Source organism: Stomoxys calcitrans, chromosome 4 (genome assembly GCF_963082655.1).
Source record: "Stomoxys calcitrans chromosome 4, idStoCalc2.1, whole genome shotgun sequence".
Classification (NCBI taxonomy): domain Eukaryota; kingdom Metazoa; phylum Arthropoda; class Insecta; order Diptera; family Muscidae; genus Stomoxys; species Stomoxys calcitrans.
In genome coordinates this window covers 76,468,886-76,487,902 of record NC_081555.1, presented here as the reverse complement: position 1 = coordinate 76,487,902, position 19,017 = coordinate 76,468,886, and the positions used below count along the sequence as shown (strand labels likewise).

At 37.3% G+C, this 19,017-nt stretch overlaps 1 protein-coding gene across 1 annotated transcript; it reads right to left on the bottom strand.

The window, feature by feature from the left end:
* Positions 1-12,465: 12,465 nt before the first annotated feature.
* LOC131997105 (uncharacterized) lies at positions 12,466-15,333 on the bottom strand. Its single transcript, XM_059367437.1, has 2 exons — positions 14,808-15,333; positions 12,466-12,740 (listed from the first exon to the last, which is right to left on the bottom strand). The coding sequence occupies exons 1-2, from the start codon at positions 15,112-15,114 to the stop codon at positions 12,709-12,711; spliced, it is 339 nt and encodes a 112-aa protein (XP_059223420.1). The 5' UTR covers positions 15,115-15,333; the 3' UTR covers positions 12,466-12,708.
* Between the last annotated feature and the right edge of the window lie 3,684 nt (positions 15,334-19,017).

Genomic DNA, 19,017 nt, shown 5'->3' with positions numbered 1-19,017 from the left:
TGACCGCATTGCATGGACCGCATACCAGTCTTTTCTCCGAATTCCACTTAAACCATTTATCAGCAACCTTAATCCTGTCATCTCTTACTTTCACCTGGTGTTTCTTGCTGAAATCGATCAATTGTCTTCTCAATTTTATCATAATGATCTTGTCCAATCTTCGCTCTGCATTTAGATCCCGTTCGATATATATTTGCCTTCCTTTTAAGTAGCTCGTTTTCGACAGAATAAGTTCAACATCGCTTTCAGTTTCAAATTCTACCACCACTGCTGCCGATCCATTTCGTTGGTACAATGTTTTTACCGATTTCACTCCTTTCTCTATTTCCACTTTTAATACTTGCTGACATATCTTTTGTATTTCGCCAATATTGGTTTGTTGAGAGTTAAGACCTCTGAAAATTAAGTTTTTTCCTTTTATGTTGTTTTCCAACTCATTTAAACGTCTCTTAAGCATATTATTTTCTGTTTTAAGAACCTCCATTTCATGCGCCAAACCATCATTGATCACTTTCAAATGATTTACTTCTTCACTGAGCGATGTAATTCGTCCCAAAACCTCTTCGTTACATTCTCTTATAATTGTTTTTAAACTGGCAACATTTATATCGGAAACTTTTTGTTCGTTATTCATTTTGAATGATTTTGGATTGTTTTTCGATTCCCCTTCTGGAGATAAATTACAAGCCTTTCGTTTTTCCAGTTTGTTTAAAATAACTTTTGCTTTGGACCACTGTAGTTTTCAAACGTTAACGGACAAGTGGTCTATTGTGAATTAATCAATTGGGCAGGTTGTATTGCAAATTACTAAATTGATCGTGGTGTAAAAACGGCTTTATCTCCAAATGACATCTACGACGGTAATCAGCTGTGTTTTGTTGTACTGCTGTTGTTTATTTATCTATATCGCTTACCGGTTAACATTAAAAATCCTGTTGTGTAATTTAGTTTGACGATCAAGAATATATATACTTTAAGGGGTCTTAGACGATTATTTCGAGGAGTTATAAACGGAATGACGAAATTAGTATACCCCAATATCTATAAAATAAAAACGCTATCTTTAAATTGAATTTCCTATATTCTGGCGGACATCCTTTTGAAATTACATTCTCTCATTGGTTCTTACTATACAGATGACTGCTCAACTTGTATTCTTTGAAAAATTGTTTTTTTATACTCACCACCTAAGGATGGGGGTATATTCATATTGTCATTTCGTTTGCATCACATTGAATTATACGACCTATAAAGTATTCTTGTTCGTCAAAATCTAAGACATCTAGCTATGCCCGTTTGTTTCTCTGTTGAAATCGCCCTACAGTCTTTTCTTTGAGCTGAAACTTGGTACAGATTTTTTTTTTTTGTCCATAGGCGGGTTAAGTTCGGAGATAGGCTATATCGATCTTGATATAGCGCCCATATAGACCGATATGCCGATTTAAGGCCTTAGGCCCACTTAAGCCACATTTATTGTCCGATTTAGCTGAAATTTGGGACAGTGAGTTGTGTTAGACCACTCGACATCCTTCTTCGGTTTGGCCCAGATCGATCCAGATTTGGATATATCTGAACTATAGACCGATCTCTCTATTTAAGGTCTTGGGGCCATAAAAGGCGCATTTAAAAGTTGTCGAAAGGCCTACTTTTTTTTAATTCGGCCCAGATCGGTTCAGATTTGGATATTGCTACCATATAGACCGATCTCTCGATTTGAGGTCTTGGCCCCCTAAAAGTCGCATTTATTATACGATTTTGCTGAAATTTGACACAGTGACTGATGTTAGGCTTTTCAGATGGGTCTATATTTGAATATAGCTTCCAAAAAAAAACAATCTTGAACCAAAATTTAACAGTGACTTATATTTTTTTGACCACTCAATGTCCGTGCCGAATTGGGTCCAAATCGGACCGTGTTTGCTATGGGTACATAAATAATGAATTTTTCATTATTTATGGTTTACGTATACACCAGAGGTGGTGGGTATCCAAAGTTCGGCCCCACCGAACTAAATGCCATTTTACTTTTTTTTTGCATTTCTTTGCATTTTCGGTTAAGTATAGCTAATCCGTTGTTGTTGCAAAACTCAATGTTAGTTTTAGAAGTTTGTGTTAATTGTAATGTATTTTTTTTAAGTTTTTTGAATTTGAATTGTCGGCGATAATGTTAAAATAGGCCCTTAACCGCCAGATTGGTCTATATGGCAGCTTTATTTAAATATAGTCCGATCTAAAATATACTTGTATCGGATATCAAGAGGCCTAGAACAACTCACTGATTCAAATTTCAGCGAAATAGGATAAAAAATAAAGCTTCTATGGGTTTTAGACCCTTAATCGGCAGATCTGTCTATATGGCAGTTATATCCAAATATGGTCCGATTTGGCTTTAAGAACTTCACCTGCGTGCTGCAATAAGATGTGTCTGTGCCAAATTTCAACTCAATAGCGCAATCTTTTAAGGCTGTAACGTGATTACAACAGACGGACGGTCGGACGATCAGAAGCACTTTGTAGGGTCGGAAATCAATATTTCGATGTGTTGAATAATTTGCCATCTTTAAATACAGTACGTTATCCTTGGCTCAAATATTTAGGAAAAGGACAAAATCTTTAATATAGTCGTCGCAGATATTTAGAAATCCAAACTCTCTAGGAAGTACTTTTGAGAGACTAATCTTCTTAATTAACCCCCCAAACTATGTATATTTCAAAGAAGTTAATGGCTAAAGCCTTCAGTTATACCACTATTCAATCCGTTAAGGATCAAGCACCAGTGTGTACAAATGATGGTGTCCCTGTATGTTTCAGCGCTTTACATTTCCTCTCTAGGAAATTTCCGGTCACTCGTTACGTGCACCATTTACGAATAAGTTGCAGCATTCATTCAATTGCTTATTCCAATCCATTGCACTGACGAAGGACGTAACAGTGAAGGTATCCGAGCGGACATGTTTGTGCGTCGAGAGTTGTATCTTTAATGTGTTACGCGCGTATTTATCCCTCGGGGGTAACAGAAATGTCCCATCCGGTGTTATGCATTCATGCGAGTCACTTTAAATCCGCTTTTAGGTGGCATCAGTTACACCGGCCACTGACGCCAAAGGACAAACGTTCGTTCGTTCCGAGCAAACAGACGTTTGTTTACAAATTGCAGTAATCGCATTCACAGGTGAGTACATCTTAACTCCAACTACAATTGAATTCCCTTGTATAATATGTATGCGTTGCATATGGACAGAGGAATGCACAAAATGGTATTTAATGAAGGCTATTTATATTTAAATCAAATAAGACTAAGCTTTTCCCCGTTGGAAAAAAAAATGAGATATTACCACCGTAAAGCCAATTGATCATTAATAAACTTTTCAACATTCTATAAAACCATATTCTCCTGCAGTGATGAATCTGGCCAATTCGATGAACATTGCAGGTAGTATTTAAAGAACAAGGTAAATATTTGTTTTTAACTACTTATATCGATAAATGGATGGATAGGTTGTAGGGTATATTAAAGTAGTCAATCCGTTAGTAACACCTCGCAAATGATCTGGAAGCGTCACATTCAGGAGCTTACCGGGAAAGCTCACAGATGTTTGGCACAATGGATACAGTCCGTAGGCTCGAAATAGGCCCCGAATGCGCGGATAGTTCAGAGAACATGTTATCTTGGCATAGGGGGAGCGATGAGGACCGCGCCCACTAGGGCACTGGAGACTACTCTAGATATCCGACACTGACATATAGATAAAGCGATGGGAGAATGGATTGATAATAGCAGCAGCTCATACCATCGCGATATTATCGAGGTGGCGATAGAAAACCTGGAAGGAATGGAAGAGGTTTCCGATCGGACACCTGAGACGACCCTTAAGGCCGAGTGCGAGGCACTGCTGCCAGCGGCACAGACTTGGACTGACGGAACCCTAATATTGTCGTCTAGATCATCATGTTCCACGGAGGGAGCAAAACTAGAGGACAGAGTGGACCTGGGTGTGAATTGAGAAAGCAAGGACTGAGATCTATTTTAGATTGCCTGACCAAAATACGGTCCCGGATCTCCTCCTGGATCTTTCAATCCGCCAGTCCGAGTTTTTTGAATGACTTTTTCAAGAATATATGAGCACCTCCAAAATTTCAGGCATATCGAGTAGTAATTGCACCCTCCAGAGGCGCAGAAAGTCAAATTGGGAGATCGGTTTATAAAACAACTACATTAGGTTATAAATCGATTTAGGCCATACGTGGCACAGGGAGACATACCAAAACGACAAATACAAGATTTCAGTCATATAGGTTAAGAATTGCGATCTCTAGAAGTCAAGAACTCCTCGAAATCTGAGCCTATTCGTAAAACGGGTGTTTAATGTTTTTTACCCTACATCACTACTGTGTTATAGGGAAGAGACATAGACCCATTAAAAGGCAGGTCGCAATTTTCTTCCCATCGTCTTAAAACTTAACAGGGACATCTTTTTTTCCTAAACACAAAGTCTATTGAAATTCGAACAAATCGGTTCAGATAAACATATATGTGTTCGACTGATTTGGACAAATACTGCAATAATTTCGTCATTTTCAGGTGACGCTCATTAAATTTTGCGCGAATGATATCCAGTAAAAATTGCATCCAGCTGTATATCGTCATAATTTATCTTATCTTATATATATTGTAAAACTAGCTGGACCGGTCCCGCTCCGCTGCGCCTTCTTTTACTTTATATGGAACAAAAGTTTCCTTTGAATATTTATTTTTGACAACTAAAGAGGTTTTAGTGAAATACAATGCTACGAAAATAGTTTATCGCTTGACAACTAGTTAAACAATATAAGTGCCTTCATCTGAATCCCATATGATATTTATTGGTCTACGAATTTAAGTTTGGATGCAAGGTATACTCCATACTTAAAATACTTTATTTCAGCCCAATATTTTCATGATATCTGATTTATGGGTGTTTTCGGGTGTAAGGTGGTCCTCCAGATACTTGGCCCTGAAAAAATATCAGCATCGTGCTCTTCTCTCAAATACCATTTACTTAAACCCCATATTGCCATTGGTTTTGGTGAGAGTTTACAGGATAAGGCGTCCCCCAAACACATGGTCCCAAAATTGGTTATCAAATTCGTTTTCATTTAAGCCACATATTAGCATGGTCGAAAAATTTTAACTGTTTGGGGGTGATTTGGAAAGGGTTGATGCCTAAAATATATGGCCCTACATTTGGATATCAAATTCGTATTCTACTTCCAAATACTTTTATTTGAGCCCCATATTGCGATGGTCAGTAAAAAATTGCTGTTTGTGGGGTATTTTGAGAAAGGGGTAGACCACCAGAAAATTGGTCCCGAATGTGGGTATGAATTCTTGCTCTACCCTCCAATACCTTTTATTTAAGCCCAACATTCAGATAGTCGGTAAATATGATTAAGGGTTGTTTTGGGGAATGGGGTGGTCCCCCAAACACTAAGTCCTGAAAATATATCAGCAACGAGCTCTATTCTCATATGTCTATATATCATTTATTTGGGGGTTGTTATGGTGGTGAGACGTCCCCAAAACAGTTGGTCCCGAATGTTGATATCAGATTCATGGCCTACTCCCAAATAGCTTTCATTTGAGCCCCGTTTTTCCATAGTCGGCAAACATGACTAGTTTGGGCGGTGTTTTGGGGTATGGGGCGGCCACTCAGTGACTTGTCTTTGAAAATTTATATCGGATTCGTGTTCTACTCTAAAAAACCTCTTATTTGAACCTCATATTGCAATGGTCAGCTAATACTTCCTATTGTTGTTATGGGGGTAAGGTGGCCCGTAGACACTTTTCCTGAATATTAAAGCACACAAAATTTCACTTCAATCGCACCACCCATCTTCGGGATCTGGCGTTTCTGAAAATTAGGGTAAGGGGAGGGTTCGCTCCCCCTTCAGATATCAAAAAATGTAGTACCCTATTTTCACCACGGGATCATTATGCACCATCAGCGAAAATTTCAAGAAAATCGGTTCAGGCGTTTCTGAGTCTATAAGGAACGCAAAAACAAACAAACACAAATTGATTTTTATATATAAGACAATAGCACGAATTCGATATCCGTATTCAGGGCGAAGTATATGTGTATTAGACAGTTAAAGAAGTCGCAGCGGAGCGGGCCCGGTTCGGCTAGTAAGTCATAAAGTTTTTCTAATTTAATACAGAAAAAATTACACCATAAGATTATTTTACTATCAGAAATATATTTTCTTTCTTTGTCAATTAATAAATAATTCACATATGTATGTATGTCCTCCTCAAAACTGACAATTTTCAAAAATAAAATTACTTTCAAATAGGGAGGGTTGCGTTTCATATATAGGAATTGGACAAACCCTTGCATGGGACAACCCTTGCAATCTGAATCGATTTCCATGAAATTCACCAGTAATGTCGACAGACGTGAAAAAATCTTTCCTGCAAAATTTCGAGAGAATCGGTTAACAAATGACCATTTTATTACATTATTACTGAAAATCCGACGAACATATATATGGGAGCTATATCCAAATCTGAACCGATTTTTTCCAATTTCAATAGGCTTCGTCTCTAGGCCGAAAAACATGCCCATACCAAATTTGAAGACGATCGGATGAAAATTGGAATTCTGAGTCGATCGGTATACTTAGCAATGGGTCTATCTCCCTTCCTTTTGGGTGTTACAAACTAACCTGTCGCCAAAAACTTCAAAATTTTTTCGGCGAATTTTATTCCCATTTATTGTTGTTTATTTTAAATTTTTTTAATTTTATTTTTTAAATTGGTTTACAAATTGGCATTTAAAGAAATCTTGGGAAATAGAAGAAAATGAGTATAGAAGCTTAAAGTGGAAAATCGGCCGAAAATTCTGCGTCCCTTTTAAAGCACCTAACTCAAATCGTCAAACATTTCGTACAGCACTAAACCAAGGATATCTCAATTTGAAGCTACCAAATATGAAATTCATTCATAACTCCCCCAATTTATATTTCACAGAAGAGTTTAAACTGAGAATATTCAATGCTATTCTATTGGTTTGCCTAAAAAGTAATTGCGGATTTTTTAAAAGAAAGTAAATGCATTTTTAATAAAACTTAGAATGAACTTTAATCAAATATATAATTGCCATTTTGTTCGATAACCTATTGCCATCTTCCTAGCAAATTTAGTGTTCCACGCTCATAGAACTTCTGGCCTTTATCTGCAAAAAACTGAACCAAGTGCGATTTTAAAGCCTCATCATTGCCAAAAGTTTTACCATTTAAGGAGTTCTGCAAAGATCGAAATAAATGGTAGTCTGATGGTGCAAGGTCAGGGCTATATGGTGGATGCATCAAAAGTTCCCAGCTAACCTCACTCAGTTTTTGGTGAGTGACCAAAAATGTGTGCGGTCTAGCGTTGTACTGGTGGAATATGACACCTTTACGATTGACCAATTCTGGTCGCTTCTCCTTGATGGCTGTATTCAATTTGTCCAATTGTTGACAGTAAACATCCGAATTAATCGTTTGGTTCCTTGGAAGCAGCTCAAAATATACCACACCCTTCCAATCCCTCCAAACAGACAGCATAACCTTCTTTTGGTGGATATCAGCCCTTGAAGTGGTTTGAGCTGGTTTACCATGCTTGGACCATGATCGTTTTCGACTAACGTTGTTTTAAAAACGGATCGAATTCATTGCGTTTAAGGTGCATATCACAAGCGTTGATTCGGTTTGTTAAATGAATTGAATGGAGCAGCAGCGAGAGCCGTTGCCGTTGTCTAGCTATCGAAGCCTTCAATACAACTTCCAACAGATGCACGGAATCATATGCATACCATGGAAGTGAAGTAATTGTTGCAGACAAAAAATCTGTCACACATGCAGTGAGAAAAGTACAGCTAATAGACAGGGTTGTCCAGCGTGGTTAATGTGGTATTTGTATCATAGATGCTCTTTCGCAACAATTATGATACAAATGCAACAAACTAACGTACGGCCCTTGTAGCCATCACACTTAATATGGTTGAAAAGTCCTATAAAAAAAAAGACGAATTGCGTCCCATAGTTGTTGGTGTGTGTTGTGATCTCTGGTTTTTCTTTTCCATTTGCCAAGAAAGATCATTGAGCTCCTCTCAAAAGAGAAACAAACAAAAATTACGAAATTTAATTATCTTCGCCCTAAGAGCCAAAAAAAAGTAAAAGCGTGCCGGACCGAATCTTGGGATCCCACCACCATGGATTATTCTAAAAATGTATACAAACTAAATTAAGTTGAATGGCATAATTTTATTCTACATACCAAATTCCTGTCAAACCAGCAAAATTTGAAGCTACTAGGAACCGAACATGTATAATCGAGAGACCGGTTTATATGGGAGCTATATCAGGTTATAAGGCAATTTTGACCGTACTCTGCACAGTTTTTGGAAGTCATAACAAAACTTAGGCCAAATCGGACAAAAATGTAGGATTCCAGGGGCTCAAGAAGTCAAATTGGGAGATCGGTTTATATGGGAGCTATATCAGGTTAAAGACCGATTTACACCGCAATTAATTAAGGCCAAATCGGTTGAAAATTGTGGCTTCCAAGGGTCAAGAAATCAAATCGGGAGATCGGTTTATTTGGGAGCCATATTAAGTTATAAACCTACTTAGACCGTACTTAACACAGTTATTACAAGTCACAAGAGAACGCTAGGTGCAAAATTTAAGCCAAATCGGATAAAAATTGTCGCTTCCAGGGGTTCGAGAAGTCAAATCGAGAGATCGGTTTATATGGGAACTATATCAGGGTAAAGACCTATTTGAACAGTTCTTGACACAGATTTTGGTGGCCATAATCTGTGTCAATGGCAGCTATATCAGATTATAGACTGATTTCGAATGTATTTGGCACAGTTGTTGGAAGTCGTAACAGTACACAGCAGCCAGCCAAATCGGACAAAAACTACGGCTTGTTATACCCACCACCATAGGATGGGGGTGTACTAATCTAGTCATTCCGTTTGTAACACCTCGAAATACTGATATGCGACGTCATAAAGTATTGTATATATTTTCTGGGTCCTCTCGAAATTCTGATTCGATCTAGCAATGTCCGTCTGGCCGTCCGTCTGTCCAAATCACGACAGCGGTCGAACGCGTAAAGCTACCCGCTTGAAATTTTCTACAGATACTTAGTATTGATGTAGGTCATTGGGGATTGCAAATGGGCTATATCGGTTCAGATTTGTATAGAGCTCCCATGAGGTAATATGTCATGTAAAACTTCTCTCCAAAGAGGTGTCGCACTGCGGCAAGTCGTTTGGACTCGGCTATAAAAAAGAGGCTCCTTATCATTGAGCTTAAGCTTGAATCGGACTTCACTCACTGATAGGGGAGAAGTTTGTCCCTGTTCCTTAGTGGAATGTTCATGGGAAAAATTTGCAATTTGATCCCCGACCTACATCAATATTAAGTATCTGTGCAAAATTTCAAGCGCATAGCTTTACGCGTTCGACCGCTATCATGATTTAGACAGACGGATGGACGACGGACATGGCTAGATCGACTCAGAACGTCCTAGAGTAATAATCCGAGGTGTTACAAACGGAATGACTAGATTAGTATACCCCCATCCTATGGTGGTGGGTGTAAAAATAGCTTGGAAACTTCGTCACTTTGAAAGTACATAAAACGCAGTTCTATAACTTCCAATTTATGTTGCTGGGTACCTACCTATTACTAGTTGTAGAATATACTTGGGGGGCGAAATAGCAAAACGTCCCCCCCCTTTCAACGGTTCAAAAAAGAAGTTGAATTTATCCCAGGTTTCACTCCCCATCCTGTATTAATTAATTCGATTTCCTGCACCATACTTTTACCACTTAATGCACACTTTAAATTTTTTCCTGATATCGTTGGCTCTCAATCAAATGAATCAAGTAAAGAAAAGAAGTTATTGTATCATAAAATCCATATGTGTAAGTGATTATATGGAATTGCTGCAAGATAAAGGAGCTGCCTTTATCGCATTCCCCTAATCGAGAAAGAGCACATAGAACTTAAGCAACATATGGTTGCGATTCTTAATATAAATAAAAGACAAATCATAAAACGCGCTCAGCAACGTTCTGTGTGCTAATGATGAGTGTCTGTCCCTATGTCTGTCGCCAAATAAAACAGATGAGTGCAACTAATTAGAGCATCATTTCTCAACGTCTTGTCTGGTGTAACAATATTATACGAGTACGAATCATTGGACGGAGACGCCGTTGAACTTCATGCTCTGTGCTTCATGCATTCATCTGTGGAGTGCTCATTGAAATAAAACAAAAACACTTGTTGATATTTTTTATACAAAAAATGTACTATCTCCTTTGCTAGAGCATCATAGCGACAGCAACAGCTCCAACAGAATTCGACGACAAAGTCGTCGTATATTTATTTAATTTGCCTAATGCATGACGATGCTCAATTTTTTAAGCTGCTGAGTTTCAAAATGCTGTAACGTTAGATAAACAAAAATATTTATTTGGTATGCAAATTTTGTTTATTTTCCGAGAATTGAAAAATTCACACATCATCAGCACAATCATCACTTGCCGAAAAAGTTGCAACAGCAGTTGAAATAATCAAAAACGCCATCATCATCATCATTGTCAGCAAAAGTATCACCCACCCATTCCGGCAACGTGTATTGACTGCCTGCAATAGTTTCAAAAACTAATTTAAACTAAAATTGCATAAATAAAAGAGCAATTTGCGTATCGAGACTCAGAAGTATGGAAAGTTTCTGCAATCAAAACCTGAATCGGAAGGATTTGGAAGGCAAATTTCCATAAGGGATTAATGGTAACATAGAGAAGATGGAGCACAGATGCACAGTGGTGGCAATGGCATTGATATTTCCACGTGAAATTTGTAGTATGAGTTGTGTCAGGCCCGGAATTTAAAGTATATAAAATGGTGTTGATCCTCTCACTACAACACGTGAAAATCGGAGCTACATGCATATATATATAGTTTTTTCCCTGATTTTTGTCTATTTGACAACAAAGCCCACAGTTTTGCTTCGATTTTTTTTTTTTTTTTTTTTTTTTTTTTATTTAAAGTATTCTTTATTTGCAATCTATTTACAAAGAAATAATAAGCAAAGTTTTATGAATTTATAACAATGACAGAAATATTAAGTTCTATTGAACTTAAAACAAAGATATATTATTCTTTTAACAGAATAAACTCATTTTAGTTTATAATAATATGATAGTTTACATCATTAACTTAAGATATGAGAATAACAAAAATTTAATTATTTTCTAAATGGGAGATCAAGAATATGCAGTCTTTTAAGTCTTTTAGTTTCATCGCTATCATCTAAAAGTGTTATAGCTAATACATTTGGATGGTTGCTGAGTCTACTTAGGTAATTTGTACTGTATTTTCTGATTTCTTCATGTACTGTTGGAATATTAAGATCCTTATGTATATTTAAATTTGTCATAAACCAGGGTGCGTTAACAAGTGATCTAAGTGTTTTTGATTGATATTTCTGCAAGATTTCAATATTTGAATTACTTGCTGTTCCCCAAAGCTGTATTCCAAAGGTCCAGATTGGCTTTAAAATCGTTTTGTAGATCAAAATCTTGTTTTCTAAACTGAGTTTTGAATTCGGTCCAAGCAACCAATATAGTCTTTTAGTTTTTATATTCAACTGTTTCCTTTTGGCTTTTATATGTGTTTGCCAATTTAGGCGTCTATCTATATGTATGCCTAAATACTTGACGCTGTTCGCAGTGGGTATAGCAACACCATTTAGCAGTAGATTAGGACAATCTCCCATCCTTAGGCTATAAGTTACATGAGTAGATTTTTCGGCATTAACTTTTATGTTCCATTTTGTCAACCAATTTTGGATTTCGTAAAGTTCCCTTTGCACTATGTCCGAAGCTTCTGTACGCGATTTACTCGATGCTAAAATAGCAGTGTCATCGGCGTATGTGGCAATTGTTACATGATTGCTAGATGGCATATCAGATGTAAATATTGTGTATAATATTGGCCCCAATACGCTACCTTGTGGTACACCAGACCTTATTGCACCAAAGACGGAATCTTCGTCGTTAATGTTAACATAAAATTTCCTCTCTTGGAGGTATGATTTTAGAAGTAAGTAAAATGGGGCCGGGAGCAATTGTTTCAGCTTATATAAAAGGCCATCATGCCATACACGATCAAATGCCTGTTTTACATCTAAGAAAACTGCAGAGCAATATTCTTTGTTTTCTAGAGTTTCTCTTACTTTTTTAATGATCCTGTGGCATTGTTCAGGAGTGCCATGACTTTGTCGAAATCCGAATTGATGTTCCGGTAGTATTCTAACTGATTCAACTATCGGTTGGAGCCTTGTTTGAAATAACTTTTCAAATAGCTTCGACAGTATAGGCAACAAGCTTATAGGTCGATATGAGCTTACCTCGTTTTCGGGTTTGTTGGGCTTCAAAATCATTATTATTTTTGCGTATTTCCATTGGGTAGGGAAATATGATAGTCGCAATATTGCATTAAATAATATAGTTATGTAAATTATAGCTCTTTTAGGGAGAGATTTTAATGTTTTTCCATCAATATTGTCGTATCCAGGTGACTTTTTGCGGTTAAGCTTCTTTATCTCATTCTCGACTTCTTTAGAACGAAAAGGCTTTATTGGTTTGTACATCTGGCATGCAATATCTAGATACTCGGTGATTGCATCACTGTCAGAACTGGAACAAAAAGAGAAGGGCGTAAAAGTTTCTTCCAAAAAATGTTTAAATGCTTCCGCTTTACTCTTATCCGTTCTACACCAGGTTCCAGACCAATTTTTGATTGGTACGTTCCTCTTTTGTGGTCTTTTAAGGTATTTTGTGGCTACCCATAAATTATGGTCATTGTCACCAGCTGGGTGCAGCTTGCTTAAATAATTTCCCACGGATTCATTCTTTGCATCCTTAATACACCGGTTCAGGTTTCTAACAGAACGATTAAATGTAGTTTTATGGAAAGGTATTCTAGACTTCTGCCATCTTCTTCTCAAACGCCTTTTTTGTCTTATGAGATTTCTTATTTCAGTGGAAATTTTCAGATTAGAAACAAAAGTTGTATGCTCAGGTGTAGCCCTGAATGCAGCCTCGTGTATTAGCCTATTAAATGATTCTATTGACTGGTCTATTTCTTCACCATTCCTTATTTGGGTATTAAGATATAAGTTGGTTTCAATCCATGATTGAAACACCTCGATATCCGAGCTGTTGGTTAACAATTTCGAGTTTTTACTCCTCAATGAAGGTAACGTTTTATAGTTGGCAATGAGTGGGCTGTGATCCGAACTTAGGTCATCAGAACTTTTAATATCAAAAGATGTGCCAGAAATGCCATTATAAACGACAAAGTCAAGTAGATCCGGGGTCTTTCTCGGATCGCTTGGCCAGTATGTTGGGGCTCCAGTTGACAAAGTTGAATAGTTGTTCTTAACAACACACTTATACAGTTCCTTGCCCTTAGGATTAGTCAAACGAGAACCCCACCACGGGTGTTTGGCATTGTAATCTCCTCCGACTATAAATCTGTTGCCCAACTTTCTAAAAAACTTTTCAAAATCTTCGCATTTCAAGCTGAACCGTGGAGGAAAATATATGGCGTATATTTCCACGTCGATGTTGTTGCATTTAATTTTTACACCTGCAGCCTGAAGAAATTTTTCGTGAAGTGGTTCAGAAATTTCGTATTTAATACTACTCCGAATCAAAATGGCAGCACCTCCATGGGCCTTGTCATCTGGGTGATTAGAGCCTATTAGGTCATATCCACGCACTCGAAAAAAGGATCTACTCGTTAAATGAGTTTCAGAAATTAAAAAAATGTCAACATGGTTTAGTTTCAGAAATAATTCGATTTCGTTTAAATGATTGGTAACGCCGTTGGCGTTCCATATGGATATGATTAGATCTAATTGCATAATTTATTCATGATCATTGACATCATGTTGATGAGGGTATTTGTCAACTCAATTTGTTTGTTAAGCATGGCTTCAATCTTTTGCAATAGATTATTTGGACTTGGTTCCACCCCTCTGGTTACCTCTGAGTAGGACATATTTGGCAAATTATTTTGGTTTCGAAAATCATATTGATGGCTGCGAGCGTCAAAGTTTGGTTGCGAACTCCCTTTTTTCTTCACTGCATTCGTTTTTTTTCTCAGCATATTTTGATATACGAGACATCCCTTATAGTTGGCTGTATGGGTTTGTAAACAGTTTACACACCTTGGGGGAACTTCATGAGTTTTAGTACATTCAGTTGTTGAATGACCTAACCCACATTTCACACATCTGAAAGACTTTTTGCAATAAGACTTAGTGTGGCCGAATTCCTGGCAGCGAAAACATTGCACTATGTCGTCAAAATGCTTTGGGGGTTCAATCTGAATTATCGCATTATCAAATGATTTTAAATTATAAATCTCATGGTTATTTGGACTGGGATCCAAATCTACAAAAAACATTGGTAGCGGTAATTTCGTTTGACGGCTGATAATGTTCCTGACACTGCGCACCTGGTGTCCTAAAGAAAGCAACATAGCTTTGATATCAGAGGTCGAAGTTGAATGATGTAGACCCTTGATTACAACTTTATAAGCCCTTTCATTTTTAAGTTGGTACGTATGGAATGCTTTTTTAGAACTTTCCAAAAATTTTATAATTTTTCGATACGAATCTACGTTTTTTGTAATTAGTCTAACTTGACCGTCTCTTAGTGATTTAAAAGAAAAATTATTGCTACTTATAATCTTACTTATACTAGCAACCATTTTTGCTATATCTGCCACATCAGGAATAAAGATTGGAGGCGGCTTCGGTTCCTCAGGCTGGGTAGTAGCATTATCATCGTCATCATCATTGTCAGGTTCCATATTATTTGCAAGACTTACAAAACGGTTGGTTGATGTTGAAGGCACATCATCAGCATTAAAACGTTTGGCATGTTGCTTTACTGAAGTTGGAGACCCTGTATGTTTTCGTTTTGATGTTACACGTTGCCAGTCATCGTCTTCATCATCAATGCTGCTGTTGTTGTTGTTCTGTACATCACTCGTCGACATACTGAGTGCAAGCAGTGCACTCAGCACGCAGACTTGTTTTGTCTATGTAGCGATGGGTGTGTATTGCTTATATGCAGATTGGGTGCACTTGCACTTAGTGTATATTTGTCACAGGTGAATATTTTGGGTGTCACACACGTTGTTGGTACGAATTTAATTCAAAAACAAAAGAAAGTTGTCTAGCGCAGAATACGTGTTGTGTCTATCACTGACAAAACATGAATGATTGCTTCGATTTGAAATAAATATTGTATACATTATACTGTCATTATTTTCTTCAATTGTGCTTGATTTGGAACAAATCGGTTCAGATTACGAAATAAGTTCCGTATACAGTTTTGTCCGATATGAGCACAGAACCCACAATTTTATTCCGATTTAAAAGAAATTTTTCTCAGTCTATGCTGTTGCCATCTTCTTTAAGTGTGCTTCTTTCGGTTCAGGTTTAGATACAGCTCATATTTATAATTCTTTCCGATGTGGACAAAGAATCCACAATTTTATTTCGATTAAAGAAATTGTTGATCAGTGAAAAACACGATTTAGTTGCTTCTTATGCAAATTTTGCCCATGAACATTCCACTAAGGAAGAGAGATTATACAACATAATTTTGTGATTTCTTTATTTTCAATAGTAAAAATACAGTGTAAAATGGGTGATGCAATGGGTGATGGCTTTTGAAAAATAGTTAAATATTTAATGCATTCATTTAATAATTCAAGTACAGTATCTGAATCTGCATTTTTGCTCTCAGAAGATGGTTTTCTTTGTCCTGTAATGAAGGGTCAGAAGTTAGACGTTGTCTACTTAGAAGATCCGTGTTTGTCAAAATACGCGAAATTTTTCTGGTATTATTTAGTCTATAGGTTTTTTTTAAGTGTTTATTTTTGTGTTAGTTTAGAAACTGGACATTCTCTATGAATCCGGCAGAATTATATAAAATTTTTTCCACATTTGGAACCAAATAAAACATGAGTATTGTGTGATGCGTTTTTCAACAGTTTCAAGTGCAAATGATTTAAATTTTCCAACATGTTTGGTGCGTCCCGATAACATTGTTATAAAGTTTCACATATTAACAAGTACGTTTAGCAGACAACAAGGAATTCTTAAGAAGATTTCGTGCTGTTTTGCCATTATTTGAAGCGCGACAACCGCCAACAATGGCTTTGTCAACAATTAATCCCATTTCAATTCTAAATAATTTTTGAGTTTTAAGTGTTCGATCACCAACTACTTTTTTATACCCACCACCGAAGAATGGGATATATTCATTTTGTCATTCCGTTTGCAACACATCGAAATATCCATTTCCGAACCTATAAAGTATAAATATAAATCAGCGTAAAAATCTAAGACGATCTAGACATGTCCGTCCATCTGTCTGTTGAAATCACGCTACAAGCTTTAACAAGTAAAAGCGTGCTAAGTTCGGCCGGGCCGAATCTTATATACCCTCCACCATGGATCGCATTTGTCGAGTTCTTTTCCCGGCATCTCTTTTTAGGCAAAACAAGTAAAAAGGCGTTAAATTCGGCCGGGCCGAACTTTGGATACCCAACACCTCGGGTATATATGTTAAACACCTTTCGTCAAAATCCAGTGCAAATTGCAAACCTTACGTCGCATAGCAGTTATATCAAAATTTGATCCGATTTGGACCAAATAGTAATAAGAACAAGACATTGTTCAATTATGTATAATAAAATATTGGTCTTTTTAGTAGCTATATCTTAAAATAAACCGATCTGAATCATATACAACATGGATGTCGAAAAGCCTAACATAAGTCAATGTGTCAAATTTCAGTTAAATCGGATTATAAATACGTCTTTTTTGACGCCAAGATTTTAAATCGAGATATCGGTCTATATGGCAGTCATATCCAAATATTGATCGATCTGAGTGAAACTGAAGAAGGATGTCGAAGGGCCAAACACAACTCACTGTCCCAAATTGCGGCGACATCGGACAATAAATGCGCTTTTTCTGGCCCCTAAACCTAAAACTAAGAGATTGGTCAATATGGCAGCTATATCCAAATCTTGACCGATCTGTGCCATAATGCAAAACTATATCATGGGGTTTAACCTAACTCAATGTTCCAAATTTCGGCGACGTCGGACAATAAATGCGCCTTTTATGGGCCTAAGACCCTAAATCGGAGGATCGGTCTTTATGACAGCTATATCCCAATCTGGACCGATCTGAGCCAAATTGACGAAGGACGTCGAAGGGCCAAATATAACTCACTTTCAGAAATTTCGGCGACATCGGATAATAAATGCGCTTTTTATTTGCAAAAAAACTTTAAATCGAGAGACCTGTCTATATTGCAGCTATATCCAAATCTGGACCGATCTGGGCCAAATTAACGAAGGATGTCGAGGAGCCTAACGTAACTCACAGTCCCAAATTTCAGCAAAATCGGATAATAAATGTGGCTTTTATGGGCCTAAGACCCTAAATCTGAGGATCGGTCTGTATGACAGCTATATCCAAATCTGGACCGATCTGAACCAAATTGATGATGGATGTCGAGGGGCCTAACACAACTCACTGTCTTAAATTTAAGTAAAATCGGATAATAAATCTGGCTTTTATGGGCCTAAGACCATAAATCGGAGAATCGGTCTATATGGCAGCTATATCCAAATCTAAACCGATCTGGTCCAAATTAAGGGAGGATGTCGAAGGGCCCAACACAACTCACTGTCCCAAATTTTAGCAAAATCGGATAATAACTGTGGCTTTAAAGGGCGTAAGACCCTAAATCGACGGATCGGTCTATATGGGGGCTATATCAAGATATAGACCGATATAGCCCATCTTCGAACTTAACCTGCTTATGGACAAAAAAAGAATCTGTGCCAAATTTCAACTCAATATCTCTATTTTTAAAGATTGTAGCGTGATTTCAACAGACAGACGGACGGACATGTCTAGATAGTCTTAGATTTTTACGCTGATCAAGAATATATATACTTTATAGGGTCGGAAATGGATATTTCGATGTGTTGCAAACGGAATGACAAAATGAATATACCCCCATCCTTCGGTGGTGGGTATAAAAACGATATAAGAAAAGATTTGCTCTGCGATTAGAGCGATATCAAGATATAGTCCGGTTTGGACCACAATTAAATTATTTGTTGGAGACCTGTGTAAAATGTCAGCCAATTAAAATAAGAATTGCGCCCTTTGTGGCCTCAAGAAGTAAAATAGAGAGACCGATTTATATGGGAGCTGTATCGGGCTATATACCGATTCAGACCATAATAAACACGTACATATATTAATGGTCATGAAAGAATCCGTCGTACAAAATTTCAGACAAATCGGATAATAATTGCGACCTTTAGAGGCTCAAGAAGTCAAGATCCCAGATCGGTTTATATGGCAGCTATATCAGGTTGTGAACCGACTTGTACCTTATTTCACATAGTTGTTGAAAGTAACAATAAAAAACGTCTTGCAAAATTTCAACCATATCGGATAGGAATTGCGCCCTCTAGAAGCTCAAGAAGTCAAGTCCCTAGATTTGTTTATATGACAGCTATATCAGGTTATGAACCGATATGAGCCATACTTGGCATAGTTGTTGGATATCATAACAAAATACTACGTGCCCAAATTCATTCAAATAGGATAAGAATTGCGCCCTCCAGAGGGTCAAGAAGTCAAGACCAAAGATCGATTTATATGGCAGCTATATCAGGTTATGAACCGATTTGAACCATACTTGGCACAGTTGTTGGCTATCATAACAAAACACGTCGTGCAAAATTTCATTACAATCGGATAAGAATTGCGCACTCTAGAGGCTCAAAATTCAAGACCCCAGATCGATTTATATGGCAGCTATATCAGGTTAAAGACCGATTTAAACCATACTTGGCACA

Coding starts and splice junctions, on each gene's coding strand:
- LOC131997105 (XM_059367437.1), bottom strand. CDS start 15,114: ATGTCGACGAGTGATGTACAGAACAACAACAACAGCAGCATTGATGAT. Junction 12,741..14,807: donor AAAAATGGTTGCTAGTATAA/GTAAGATTATAA, acceptor TTTTTGTTCCAG/TTCTGACAGTGATGCAATCA.